This window comes from Anabrus simplex, chromosome 1 (genome assembly GCF_040414725.1).
Source record: "Anabrus simplex isolate iqAnaSimp1 chromosome 1, ASM4041472v1, whole genome shotgun sequence".
Classification (NCBI taxonomy): Eukaryota; Metazoa; Arthropoda; class Insecta; order Orthoptera; family Tettigoniidae; genus Anabrus; species Anabrus simplex.
The window spans coordinates 946,402,705-946,416,785 of NC_090265.1; the positions used below are offsets into that span (position 1 = coordinate 946,402,705).

The 14,081-nt window shown below is 38.8% G+C and overlaps 1 protein-coding gene across 7 annotated transcripts in view; it reads right to left on the reverse strand.

The window, feature by feature from the left end:
- LOC136857783 (E3 ubiquitin-protein ligase RNF19B) overlaps positions 1–14,081 on the reverse strand; it is a 649,393-nt gene that overhangs the window by 165,552 nt on the left and 469,760 nt on the right. For all 7 annotated transcript variants that reach the window (XM_067136692.2, XM_067136693.2, XM_068225306.1 and 4 more), the window contains one exon: positions 5,402–5,546. In XM_067136692.2, the coding sequence (XP_066992793.2) occupies positions 5,402–5,546 (145 nt within the window). The remainder of the gene's footprint in view (positions 1–5,401; positions 5,547–14,081) is intronic.

A 14,081-nucleotide genomic window follows, 5' to 3' on the forward strand; every position in this document is an offset into this window, starting at 1 on the left:
ATAAGAAATGTGTAAATAACATGGCCGATAGCAGTACTTGTTAGAAATAAAGGCGCAAGTAAACGATCGCTTAATTTTAATGCTATTTACTGAAATTAAGTAAGAATGTGATACACCTCAAAATACAGCGCATTGTGGAAGACTGATGTCGGAGGTTAGTTTATTCAGTAAAGCCCCTCTGCACGGGACAAGGAAATAAAATACGTTAAGCGAGAAAACATACTATTGAATGCACAAATAAACACTATCCAACACGGATATGTAAACACTTGATATGTTTTTCCCGACATGCGTACATGCGTCTAGTATGTACAGGTACAGTGAAAGATATAGGCTATGTACCGTTTCTAAAGATGAGATGGGAGTATTAAAAGACGTGATAAAGATGAGAGAACAAATATGTAAACCTTTTCCACTGGGGTTTACAGTGTATTCAAAAATATGTAAAACACCAGACAACAAATATAAAAACATCTACACTGGGGTCCATAAAAGTATCAATGCATTATTGCAGATCACACTCTTTCTAAAACAAATGTCAGTTGAAGCCTTATATTTTGGACAAGTGGGTTATTAAACAATGTGCTCTGGTCACACTCTTCAACCACGAATTATTTGGAGGTTAGACTCTGTCATGTGTGAGAGAATGACTTTGACCATCATCTTGAATGCGACAACACTTCGACCGACTCAAGTCGAAACTCCAAGATGCAAGTTTCAACCAACGAGAGTTTCAAAATACGTGCCATCATTGAAAGAAGCCTGTCTACTTCCTGGATTTTGTCTTCATTAGTAAGCGATTTCAGGACTTTTTTTTACTATCCTAACTGGGCTACTACAAGACAAATCATCTGCAACTTCACACGATTATGTTCCTAATCCATAGGTAGTCTAAACTGAACTTTCCTGAGGCTAACAGCTTGCTTCCTGAAGGTGTAATTTACCCTCTAAACTTCAGGAATTCAAGGCCATTTCCTGTTTTCACACAACTTTCCCTCACCTGCCTCCTGTGGTGTGGGCTTAGACTGTGTTGGAAATCACATTACTTTCACAAGGGATGACAAAGAACATTTTCAGGACCGGGAAAAATGTGATCATATTAAGCAGTAACAATGAAAATTTATGACGTGTTTAGTGAGGCATTTTTAAATAGATTTCATACGATGTGAATTGGGACTTTAAATTTACGATGTGCTAAGCAAGAAATCGCCTTAATGAGGAATGCACTAACGAGGTTTCACTGTATTTTCTCGCATCTGATGAAATTTCCGAAAGGCTATTCCCAAGTAAATTTATACTGAAATGGTTATCATTACTCCACTGGCGCTTGAATTATGTGTTCATAATACATATAAGATTAAGTTAGGTTAGGTTATGCTGTTTGAATAAGAAAACTGGAACGTTTGCCACAGAAGCCACTGGAGTGATACTACTACAATTTTTCAGAATGAAATTGAGCAAACACGTTCATGATGTCTCGTAATTAGAAAAATAACTAATGATTAAGCCATAGTACGGAAATCTCCAAAAACACAAATTTTGAAAAAACTTACTGCCGCTACATACCAATTTTAATGTGTGGGGTTTTTTCCCAACATTTACAAAAAATCGGATGTAACGACAATCCGCTCATCATCTTCATTTCCCGTTTCCAGCTCCCAGGTCGGGTTGTGAATCAAGGACCTCCATCCCTGCCTGCTCTCTACCACTCTTCTCCTTTTTAAAGTACATCTTCTGCTTTTCCTCCCCTCTTCTCTATGCACTCCCACACTCAATCTGTCCACCTCGTTCGGGGTCTTCCTGTAATGGAGTTGTATTACTCCATTACCTTAGAACTACATATATTGGATTCCATTTATATAGTTTAATATTATGGTGTGCGTGTCCATGAATTAAGAGTTCGAGATACCATGGTCCCTTCTCGGATTTGCGCATGGGGAGCCATCTTGCGGTGGACTTGGTTATAGAAACACGAGGTGGCTAGTGTGTGCTGCGATCTGTCTGCGAAACGTGAAGTTTACCTGGCGAGGCACCGTGCTCGACAATGATGTCTGAGCGTTTTTGTTTTTTTTAATTCTTGGGACTGAATTGAAGAGACGCTGTGAAGCTAAGCTCTTGGTTGTGGTTTAACGACAAGTTAATTATTCAAGAAAAGAAGATGTTAGTGAATTTCGATCCGGGTTAATGGATTTCCACCTGAGCGTTAGGCTCGAAGTTTGGTTTGTTCCTTTTGAAAAGATTATTCACTTCTAACTATCCGACCTCGTAAGTAGATTCATATGTACTTCTGAACTGGGTTGATCTCGCCGAAGAAACTACTAATAATGACGTTTGAAGACATGGAGAAAATTTATGGCTATGATATCTGAGAAATGGAATATTTGATGTTTCGGACATTTGTTTTGAGCATTTAAAGTGAAGGACTTTTCCTACTGGTCTTGTTATGACCTTGTAAAATTCAATCTAGGTTTGGGGTTTCAAGGTTCGATGGTAACTATGATATTAATTTTAACTTTTGGTTCTGTTACTTAAGGTTTCATGCGCATGAAACAAGATTTTATATTTGGGGAGCTCCTCACTATGGTAAATATGTATGTAGTATCGGTGCAACCTAATTCATTTTTCTTATTTCCCTTTAAATAATAATAATAATTATTTAATTACTAAATTTTTCAAACCTATTCGAGGGTGTTAGGTAATGTTGGAATTTTGTTAAGATGAAAACCTTTCTGTGGTTAACTCGGTACTGGTGTAGCCATTTTGAATTATGGTGACTGTGTTTTGTTACTGCCGATGTAATAGAATGTACACGTGCGTGGGCGTTGTCCTGTTGCCTGTGACAGCCGAGGATCTGAGTTGATTATTGACGGCTAGAACCGGGTGCTGTAATGGTCTTGATTTTGCCGCCTAGTGGTGGACCGGTTGCTGTTTGGTGATATTCAAGTGATTTAAGTTTCGGTCTCTGATGTAATGTTCTCTTAGTTAATCCTTCTTGCGGATCATGTACCTTCATTTGGATTATTTCTTGAAGATTACTGAAGTAATATGGGTTGGTAGGGTATGACCGAGATTGTCATTGGAGAAGTTTTCATCTTCAAGAGTGTAACTGTGAATTTATAGATTTTAATTGTCATTTGATTCTCTTTAATTAATGCATCGACCTTGATGGTTTAATTTTCAGTTAATTTTCCCTTTTAATTGATCCAGTTGCAACATTTAAATTTTAAATCAATTGTAGTTTGAGAGGTCGGTTATTTTTCTTTTGAAGATTTTGTTAATTAAAGTTTTCTTTTCTTTCAAATTTATTCAGTAGTTATTATTCCAGCCTTTAGCTAATTTAATTTGTTTTATTGATTCGCCTGGCCTCTTGGCCCTGTTGCTTCTACAAATTGCGACGACCTACCATTGGGATTGCACGGTAAGTGATATGGTACCTATTATTTTTGTTTTCTTGGTACAATCCCTGGTCGTGCTATACGCTCTACCTTAGTATTTCATGTTGTGAGATTCCTCATGGTCTCTTTCCTGTTAACATCTTTGGCACTCTCTCTACTCCCCTTCTCATCATATGCCCATACCATTTTAGCTTTGCTGTTTCTATTCTGTCTTGAAGTTTCAAGCTTCCTGTCCTTTTCCTTATCTGTTCATTTCTAATTCTATCCTTTCTGGTCTTGCCCTTGATACCTCTTAGGAATTTTATCTCCACTGCCTGTATTCTACTCTCCTCTCTTTTTGTTGTAGTCCACAATCGAACTGCATAGGTTAGTATGGGTTCATAATAGGTTGAATATAATACTTTCTTACATTTCTTCGGAACATCTTGGTTCCACAAAATATCCCTTGCACTCTGGTAGAAGCTGTTTGCTTGTTGTATTCTTTTCCCAATTTTCTTGGTTATCTTTCCATCTTCTGTGGGGGCTGATGACCTCAGATGTTAGGCCCCTTTAAACATCAAGCATCATCATCATCATCATCATCATCATATTCTGTGATCACACTTCCCAAGTACTTGAAACCTAACCATTTCCAGAATTTTACCATTCAGTTTTATCTTTCCTCTTTTTCCTTCCTTCCTTCCCATGTCATCACTATTGTTTTACTTTTCTCTGTGCATACTTTCATCCCAAATTTTTCTATCTCTTGATTCCATACATCTACTTGTTTTTGCACTTCCGTTTCATCCTCACCCCCATATCACTATATAATCTGCAAACAACATGGCTTTTGTTGCCTGTCTTCTCAATCTCTGCTTAATGTTCTTATGAATTTCATCCATGACTATGCTGAACAGTATGGTGGATAGTACACTTCCCTGTCGGAGACCAGTTTCAACTTTAAATAATTTTGTTTTTCCCATACTAGTCTTCACACTACTAACACAATGTTTGTACATAGCTTTCATCATTTACACTTCCACTCTCTTAACTTGTTTTTTCCCTTAATGTGTCCCATACCAACTGTCTGGGCACACTGTCATAAGCTTTCTCAATGTCAAATGTCATCACAATGTCTTTTCCAAACTCCCATATTTTCTCCATCATATGTCTTAATGTAAAGATCAGGTCAAACGTTGATCTGTCTTTCCTAAAACCATACTGTTCTTCTTCCATTTCTCCTTCTAGCTTCTTCCTCAATCTTCCTACCAATACTTTCTCAAATATCTTACGACAATCTGCTATAGCGAGTAAATATTTTGCCATTATGAATTCTTGCTACAACAGACTTCTATAAGGGAAGGTCTTCCTTAGGGTCATTGCATAAACGTGATTGTAAATAAAGGTTGCAAATCTTTTCATATGGTTATGAGGGTATTTAGAGATTGTAAAACTAAGGATGTAAAGAAAAGGGCATGCAAGTCTCTGGTAAGATAACAATTACAGAGTATAGTTCCAGCATATGGGACACTCACCAGGACTATTTGATACGAACACTGGAAAAGATCCAAAGGAAACCAGTATGATTGTTCTTGGTGATTTCCGACAAGAGAGTAGAGGTACGAAAATGTTGCAAACTTTGGGTTGGAAAGACTTTGGAGAAAGCAGATGAGCTGCTCGACTAAGCACTATGTTCTGAGCTGTCAGTAGAGAGATATCGTGGAAAGACATTAGTAGACGAATAAACTTGAAATGACTTTTTAAAAGCAGGAAAGATCATAATATGAAGATAAATTTGGAATTTATGAGGATAAATTGGGGCAAATATTCATTTAGAGGATGAGGAATAAGGGATTGGAATTATTTATCAAGGGAAATGTTTGATCAATTTTCATGTTCTTCAAAAACGTGTTAGGAAAGGTTAGGTAAATAACTGATAGGGAATCTGCCACCCAGGCGACAGCCCTAAATGCAGATCATTGATGACTGATTGATTGAATGAGAGAGAAAGGAAAAAAAAACCTTACCTGAGATAATGAAGATCACTAATCTCTTTCATACAGAGCCAACAAAACTCAGCCCCACATACAGCACAGGTCATATGATTACAGGAGCCATCATCCATCTTGACAATGAGCACCTGGCATCGCGGACAAGGCTTGATGTCATCTCCTGCAAAGACATAATCAATAATAGTATTAAAAGGCACAAAATATAATTTTTATTGTGCTATAAGCAAATTACAAAGAATGAAAAAATTTGTAAAAATGATGAGGCATAATAATTATTCTTCTGTTGCTTTTCCCACACCATGGTAGTTCAGGTGCACACTGTAATGCAAATGTGAACTTGGCCCTGTTTTACAATTATGAGAAGGGGTGTCTTCACTATTGATTTTTTGTGGTGGTTACTAGTATGGTGTGTTGTGTGTATATGGAGAGTTATGTATTGACAGGGGGACCAAGACTCGAGCTCATGGAATTAATTAAATGCGGCTAAAATTTCCAACCTAGTCAGCAGCTGAACCCAAGACTGTTTGAACAAAGGCCACAACACTGACGTTTTAGTCAAGAAGCTGGGTGAAGCAGAATCATGATGTGCGCAACTAAGTTTCTTTTGTCATTACAAGCATGCAAAAAGAAAATTTCCTTCATTTATTATCTAAAAAGTCACTGAATTAAATTATAAAATTAACTTCAAAGGTCACTAATCTTCTGAAAATTTACAATCTTTTAGGACATTCAGCCTTGTTGAAACTGTTTATGAATCACCTGATGGTGGCATATTTAGCAGCAGGTACAAGAAGAACTGTGGGACAAAATTCAGCATCTTAGCATCTCCAAAACCTGTACCTTGGAAATATCTCCCAGTATAAGGAGATCTCCTATACCAAGTGCCAACAGTCTTCCTGAGAGTGGATGAGCAGGTATTGGTTAGGGCACTCTATTGTCCTGGGGACAAGAAATTGTCCCTAAAGGCAGAGAAATCACATTTTGGTCAATGGCATTAGAATGGAGAAGGCAACAGGAAACCACTGTATTAAAGATCCTCAAGGATATTCCTATAAATTCACACAGTAATGGCTCAGTACAATGCAAAGATCAGAGCTGGCTATGTGGATCACAAACCTCCATATGGAGATGGCATCTTAAGGAAAAGAAGAAGACCAATAACATTATTAATAATAATTAATCGTAACAGCTTCTTGGTAGAGACATGCATGATACTGGCAGTTGGTAGCTAGACATGTGGTTACGTCAAATGTATTTCATGATCAAGAAAGGATCGAGTATGCTTCACCACTACATATTTTTCTAGTTGGATGCTTATGTTCCTTCAGTCTAACATTAATGCTGCATTTAGAGGTCTCAACACAAACCTTTTTACACGAACAGGGGATACAGTTTATACCTATGCAGGAGAGAGGGCCCCAAGGATCTCTGGTTGAATGCAATTGTTGAAATATTTTCTTGTGGTTTTGTAGAGGCAGTCTTGATGTTGTGGTGCTTTAAAACCTTACTAAGAAGAAATTTTTTATGCTCAACAATGCCAAAATATAAATATTATATGCCAGAAAACTGAATCTTAATGAGGCTCATTATAGTTCAGGTTTCATTATGATACAGGTTCTCCACCAGAGTTTAGATTTTCATTACGATACAACTGTTTGACCAATTAGGTAAGGATAGCATCGCACCTGCGCTCAACGCACTAGCTTCGCACTTGTTTCCAAAATCAAACATGTTGGACACACATATTAACATCAATGCACCTTCTACTTCCAATATTCCACAACCACATGGCACATTCTCGCAAATTCACTTCACCAACTGTAAAATAAATAACTTGTATTTGAAATAAAGCTAGGTTATGATAACCCTCTATCAAAGCTTTGCAAACATACGACACTGTCAAGGTCTCTGATCCACTCACGGAAAATCAATAACCTAGCGCATGCACTATGTTCAGTAAACTCAACTGTCAAGCGACATCTCACAGAAATTTATGAATATTTAAAAAATAGAGTTATAATTATCATCGACCATAAACAGTCATATGCAACTCGCCTATAATGGTAATTAAAACACTCATATGGACATACTCATGTCTTAATTATTGTCATTGTAGGCTTGTTGCATAATGTACTATTCTCTCATGTGTCTCAGATTGTGGAGGATAATCAAGAAGCCTTTCGATCTCTATCAGAAAGCAGAGTTTGGCAGTAATCGCTTGCCACAATATGACACACGATAGGTCACACTGGGCAAGTCGCGATAAAACCAATTTCAGGAAGAGACAAGACAACTACTGCTACCACCGATCCTTCTCACTGCTATAAAAGTTCAGCTACCCACATGCTTCATGTCATTCCATTTTGATAAAAAGCTCCTGCAGAGTAGCTGAAGCATCAACGTATTCACAGTGTAGACATGGCCTAATATCCAAAAGAACACAATAACTTGCCCATGAAAGCTTACATATCATTGATCTTTATTAACGGTTACATATATTTGGGGACAGTTTTCCTTTTCGTGAAATAATATTTTTGTTAAGGTCTAAATACACTGAATTACAAATAATTTCAAACATTAAATGGCCTTTCAGTACACCTGTTTCATTATTTATAGTGTAAAAGGAATTGTCTGGGCTATTTCATATACCTATAAGGTCTAAGGAGAAACTAACTGTACACAGACTAAGTGATAATTTTGTTGTTTCTTAACTGCTTTACTGCTGCAGAAAAGTTCACTCAATTCACGCTAAGTGGTCCATTAGTGCTGTGGTTGATTTAACCTGATTTGAATGTTGTGCTCATGCCGGCCCCGTGGTGTAGGGGTAGCGTGCCTGCCCCTTACCCGGAGGCCCCGGGTTCAATTCCCGGCCAGGTCAGGGATTTTTACATGGACCTGAGGACTGGTTCAAGGTCCACTCAGCCTACATGATTAGAATTGAGGAGCTAATCTGATGGTGAGATAGCGGCCCCGGTCTCAAAAGCCAAGAATAATGGCTGAGAGGATTCTTTGTGCTGACCAAACGACACCTCGTAATCTGCAGGCCTTCGGGGTGAGCAGCGGTCGCTTGGTAGGCCAAGGCCCTCCAAGAGCTGTATTGCAATGGGGTTGAGGGATCTTGTGCTCTCAGTGCTGCATCAAAAAAAATCTTAATTTACTTGAAACATGTTTGTATGCTGTTGCGATCTGTTGGCTAGTTTTCTACAGGAAAACATTTAAGAAAAATTAATATTGAATTTTCACAACCGCATTGTAATTGAAATAAACTTTCAACCTATTAGGTTATGTTCCGTACATATAGCATGTGTTGAAGATATGTTGAGTACAGAACAAAAATGGCCAACCGGACACCAGTGGGACCCGAACCCACAACATCCCAATAACTATATGCAGCAGACACATGTCTTTGGCAAAGTTACCAATTGATACAATGTATTGGCATGGAAATGTCAAAGAGATGAGGAATGGTGTTGGTTTCATCATGAGTAAAGATCTAGAAGGAGTCGCTGACATTCAGTATGTTAGTGAGAGAATAATAAAGGTGACTGTGCATTTAGGGAAAGAAAAACTAACTTTGGTACAGGTGTATGCACCGTAAACTGGATGTTGTCAAGAGGATAAGAACCAGTTTCTTCATGATTCGGAAAAAGTTATTAGTAAAGAGAGTGTAATCATTATAGGAGATCTGAATGCACAGATTGGGACAGACAGAACAGGATATGAGAATGTAATGGGACCTCATGGATATGGTGGAAGAAATATAGAAGGCGAGCATCTCCTTGATTTCTGTATGAGGAATGGGTTGGTGGTGAAAAATAGTTGATTCAAGAAGAGACAGAGCCATAACACGATACAGTTGGTATGGGCTACAGAAGACTGTAATTGATTACATCATCTCAGATGAAGAAAGGAGCAGTATGGTAACAGATGTCAGAGTAATACCCAGCGAGAGCCTTGACAGTGAGCACCATCTATTAGTAGCAGACCTGAGAAACTTCTATGTGGCAAAAGTACAGAACAGGAAAATGCCAAAAATCAAAATATGGGAACTCCAGAAAACAGATAAGAGAATTGAGTATCAGAACTGGATTAAAACCCTGTTACCAGGAGATGTAAGGGAAAATGGAGAGGCAGAATGGACCAGACTAAGGGACACATTGGTTAAGGAAGCAACTGAAATTTGTGGAAAGACAAGTATGAAAACAAGGAAGAAGGAAACACCATGGTGGAATGAAAGAGTGAGAGCAGCAATCAGGGAAAGAAATCTCTTGCGGAAAGAAAGGGATCAGGAGAAAAATAAACCGGATCTTACTAGAGACGATGCAAAGATCAGAAACCTCGAACAATTATACTGAAACAAGAAACTGAACGTTAAAAGAACTGTTACAGAAGAAAAGACCAAGGTGTTGAATTTATTCACTCAGAAACTGGAGGAAGACAGCAGAAGCAATAAGAAACTACTGTATAGTGTTATCAGAAGTAAAACCAATGAATACCATAAAGGCACTTAATGGAAATTTGGTTAGGACAGAAAGTGACATGAGAGAAGTCCTGAAGAACCATTTCGACCACCTACTGAATAGACCAGTTCAAAAACAAAATACAGATCCGGAAATTCAAGCCTACAATGAGGAACCTCCCATCACCTGGACAGAAACTGAGACAGCCTTAAAATCTATGCCTAAAGGAAAATCTTCAGGTGCAGATGAAGTGAATGCGGATATGATAAAGGCAGCAGGCATCCAGGGTATACAATGGCTGCACAGAGTACTAAATACCATATCAACAGACAACAAAATATCTGCAAATTGAAGCAAGGGCGTTATAATTCCCCTGTTTAAGAAAGGCAGAAGCAGAAACCCACGAACTATAGAGGAATAACACTGCTGTCTCATGGGCTAAAAATTCTAGAGAAGATCATAGAAAGAAGATTGAGAACCATCATTGAACCACAGTTACAGGAGGAGCAGTATGGATTCAGAAGTAACAGATCCAACAATATATCTCATTTTTAGCACCCACATGCTGATGGAAAAGTATTGGGAGAAAGGCAAGAACCTGGTCATTGTATTCCTGGATATAGAAAAGGCCTATGATAGTGTTATAAGAGATAAGATCTGGAAGTCCCTGAGGAAAAGAAATGTGCCTGAAGGACTGGTAAGGAAAATTCAGATGTTGTACAAAGACTGTACTACCTGTGTACAAATTGGGAAAGGTCGATCATCGTGGTTTGAGACCAAGAGTGGAGTTCAACAAGGAAGTGCGCTGTCCCCACTACTGTTCATCACTGTTACGGACAATATACTAAAGAACGTCAAGGAAAAGTTAGAACTGAATGCAGTGGCCTTTGCTGATGATATCATGATTTGGGGTGAAACAGAAAAGGAAGTACAGACCAGACTCAACGTATGGAAATCCGAGTTCCAGGAATAACATCAGCGAGACGAAGACAGTGGTGATGGCAGTAAACAGAGAAGGGCGTCCAGAAAGTGTAAAACTAGGAGACCACCAGCTAGAGTGTGTGGATAGTTTTCCTTACCTTGGAAGTGTAATCTCCAGTGATAATTTGGTCAGAAACGGAATTACAAAGAGAGTGCAAAAGGGATCAGAATTCTACCAATAAGTAAGAACATTTTTATGGGATGACACATGATTCCAAAACTGGCCAAACTGATGATGTTTAACAGCTATTTCATACCAATATTGACCTATGGTATTGAAGCGTGCACCCTCATAAAAGAGATTCATCAAGACTGCAAGCATCAGAGATGAAATTTCTTAGATCCACCATCCAGAAGACCAAGACTAAAATATCGAAAAATCTTTGAACGTTGTTGAATGAGAATCAGGTACATAGAATTACAGTAGAGTTATTGACTCCAAGTAGTTGTGTAATAAGGTCAAAAGGCGCTTGAAGCATCAGTGTAGAAGTGTTGTGTCTCTTTCATGGAATAATCTTTGTATTAGGACCCTGACTTAGCTTTAGATTAAGTGTGGCTGAAGATGCTTACAAAGCTTAAGCGAAACATGTCCCATTTTAACATCTATGTAACATTTGTATTTTAAACTTAAAGACTGTAAAGTATTGGAATTGTGGTTTTTAATAAATGTGTTTGAAACTTTTACTTTCAGTTTTATAACGTGAATTTTTAATGTGTTATCGTTTGTGCATGTAGAGTATATCGTAGAGTGTTATGTTTCTACTGTACTGTACTCTACTGCAACTACTTGTACAATGTGTTTTTATTGTTTTAGACACTAGTATTAGCCTCACCTCTTCATCCTGACCTGATGCAGCTCTTTTCAGGCACATCCCCAATGGAGGTGAGCTGCATGTACCATTTCAATCACATACCAGCCCTCCTGCCATTCTTAAATTTCTGGCAGTACCAGCAATCAAACCCGGCCCACCGAGGACGGCAGCTAATAGTGCTAACCGTTATGCTACAGAGGCGGACAACTACTCTGGTAAGATAGATAGATAGATAAAGAATGGGTGAACCCTGCCTTCGCAGGGCTCCACACGTAGGTCTGTGAAGACCCTTTGTGTCCCTTAAACGGGTTTGCCTAGTCCAGACCTAGTGCTCCTATAAAGGATACCAGTGTCCGGATGTTGGCATTCCTGATGTCTTCCAGGCTCACGAAATGTGAGCCAAGGTATCGATGTCTAGTGCTTGCAAGAGCCTCACACTGACATAACACATGCGCGGAGGTCTCCTCCTCCCTACCGCATCTTCTACACATCGGATCCTGACTGATTTTCATGATGTGTAGGTGTCTCTGTAAGGTATTGTGGCCTGTCAACAGTCCAACTACCATTCGCATTCTGGTCCTATTCAAATTTATCAGGACCTTTTTATAACTTTGGCTAGGCCCTTTGATAAGTTCACGTGCCTGCCTTGCTATAGTTAACCTCTTCCAAATGTCTAAGTGAGACTGGTTTGTCCACTGGGATATTACCAGTTTCACGCTTCGGAGTGACACTCCCAGGAAGGGCTCTGGTCCTATAAAAGGACCTTACTCTGGTAAGGGTAAAATGTATTTTAATTGTTGAAAGTCTATTATTATTAAGTAATTTTAATTACTCCCCGATGCAATGTTGCTGTCATTATTGTTATTCTCACTCGCATCAGGAATATCACCAGCTTGCTGAGTCTCAGCAATTACAGTGGTAATAATGTTGATTTGAAGGTGTGTCAAATCTGTTACTCTTCATTCCAACACAGGGAAGTCCACGCTTAGCGCTGACAGTGGAGTATCGAGGTGAGATGATAAAATGGCCCTGTAATTCTGTGTAGTCTCCTTCTTTCAGTACAGTACATAGCTAACACATCTAAAAGGAAACGTTTAACAATTACAAGTAACAAAATTCATTTTAACAATTTAACAAATCTAACAATTCAAGAAAAGATTGAAGTTATTTAATGCACAGAAAAAACAAGCGCAATGTATGCGTACTTGCAGATAAATTCAGTGTGGGAAAGACACAAATTCAATTCTCTGGCAAAAAGATGATGGGGTGGTGCAAGAATGGTGATGGCGATCGAAATTTTTTTTCGTAAAACTCAAGATTTTGCAAGTGGTGGTGGTGGTGGTGGTGGCGGCGGCACTGGTGGCGGCGGCGGTGGCGGTGGTGGTGGCGCAGGTCTTTTGAGCTGACACCGTATAGGCGACCTGTGCCAAATTCTAATGCTGAAAATTGTACACTCAGCCCCCAAGCTAGAGGAAATTAATGAAATGAAAGTCCCAAACCCAGTCAGAAATCAAACCCAGGACCCCTTGGACCAAAGACCAGCATGCTAACCATTTAGCCAGACTTGCAATAGATGAAGTTCTGTTCGAGTGGTTTTCAGCTGCAAGAAGTAAAGTCATTCCCATCTCCAGTCCTATTATTTAAGGAAAAGCTAACGAACTAGCAAAAGAACTTGGCTACAGACTTTAAAGCTTTGAATAGTTGGCTGGAAAAATTTTGAGTCAGGCACAACATTAGCTACAAAGCTGTGTGGTGTAGAAAATCTGCTTATGTTGCCTGCCAAAACAAAACAAAAAAATATGAAAGGTGGAAAGAGAAAGTGTCATCCATTATTGCAGGTTTTGAGGAAGACGTTTGTAATGCGGACAAAACTGGTCTATTTTTTCATGCTCCTCCCGAAGAAACTTTCAAGTTTCAGGGGAGAAAATGTAGCAGACAACATCTTTCTAAAGAGTGACTGACTGTACCACTCTGCTCAAATATGGACTGAAAAGGCATCAAACCCTCACCGTTTTAAAGGACAGGGTATAAGGAAGTTACCAGAAGAATGGAGAACTAACAGAAAAGCTTGGATGATGCAAGAAATTACGACCAACTGGCTACTTTCTTTCAATAAGAAAATGAAGAATCAAAACTGGAAACTTTTACTTTTCCTACATAATGCCACATGCCATTCTGAATTAAACTTGAAAAGTGTCCAGTTACTGTTCTTTTCTTCAAACACTTCTTCTGTCAGTCAACCTCTTGATCAAGGGCATTAGTCACATTATCAAAAGCCAATACAGACTTGTGAAACAGCTCACAGCAAACCTTGACACTGAATCTTCTGCCTCTGATCTCACCGAATCTGTCACCAAACTGCAGTAGCAGCGATTGGGAATTAAAAGTGCAGGGGCAAAAAATATACAGACAACAAACATTACCCGGATTTGTGTGATATAG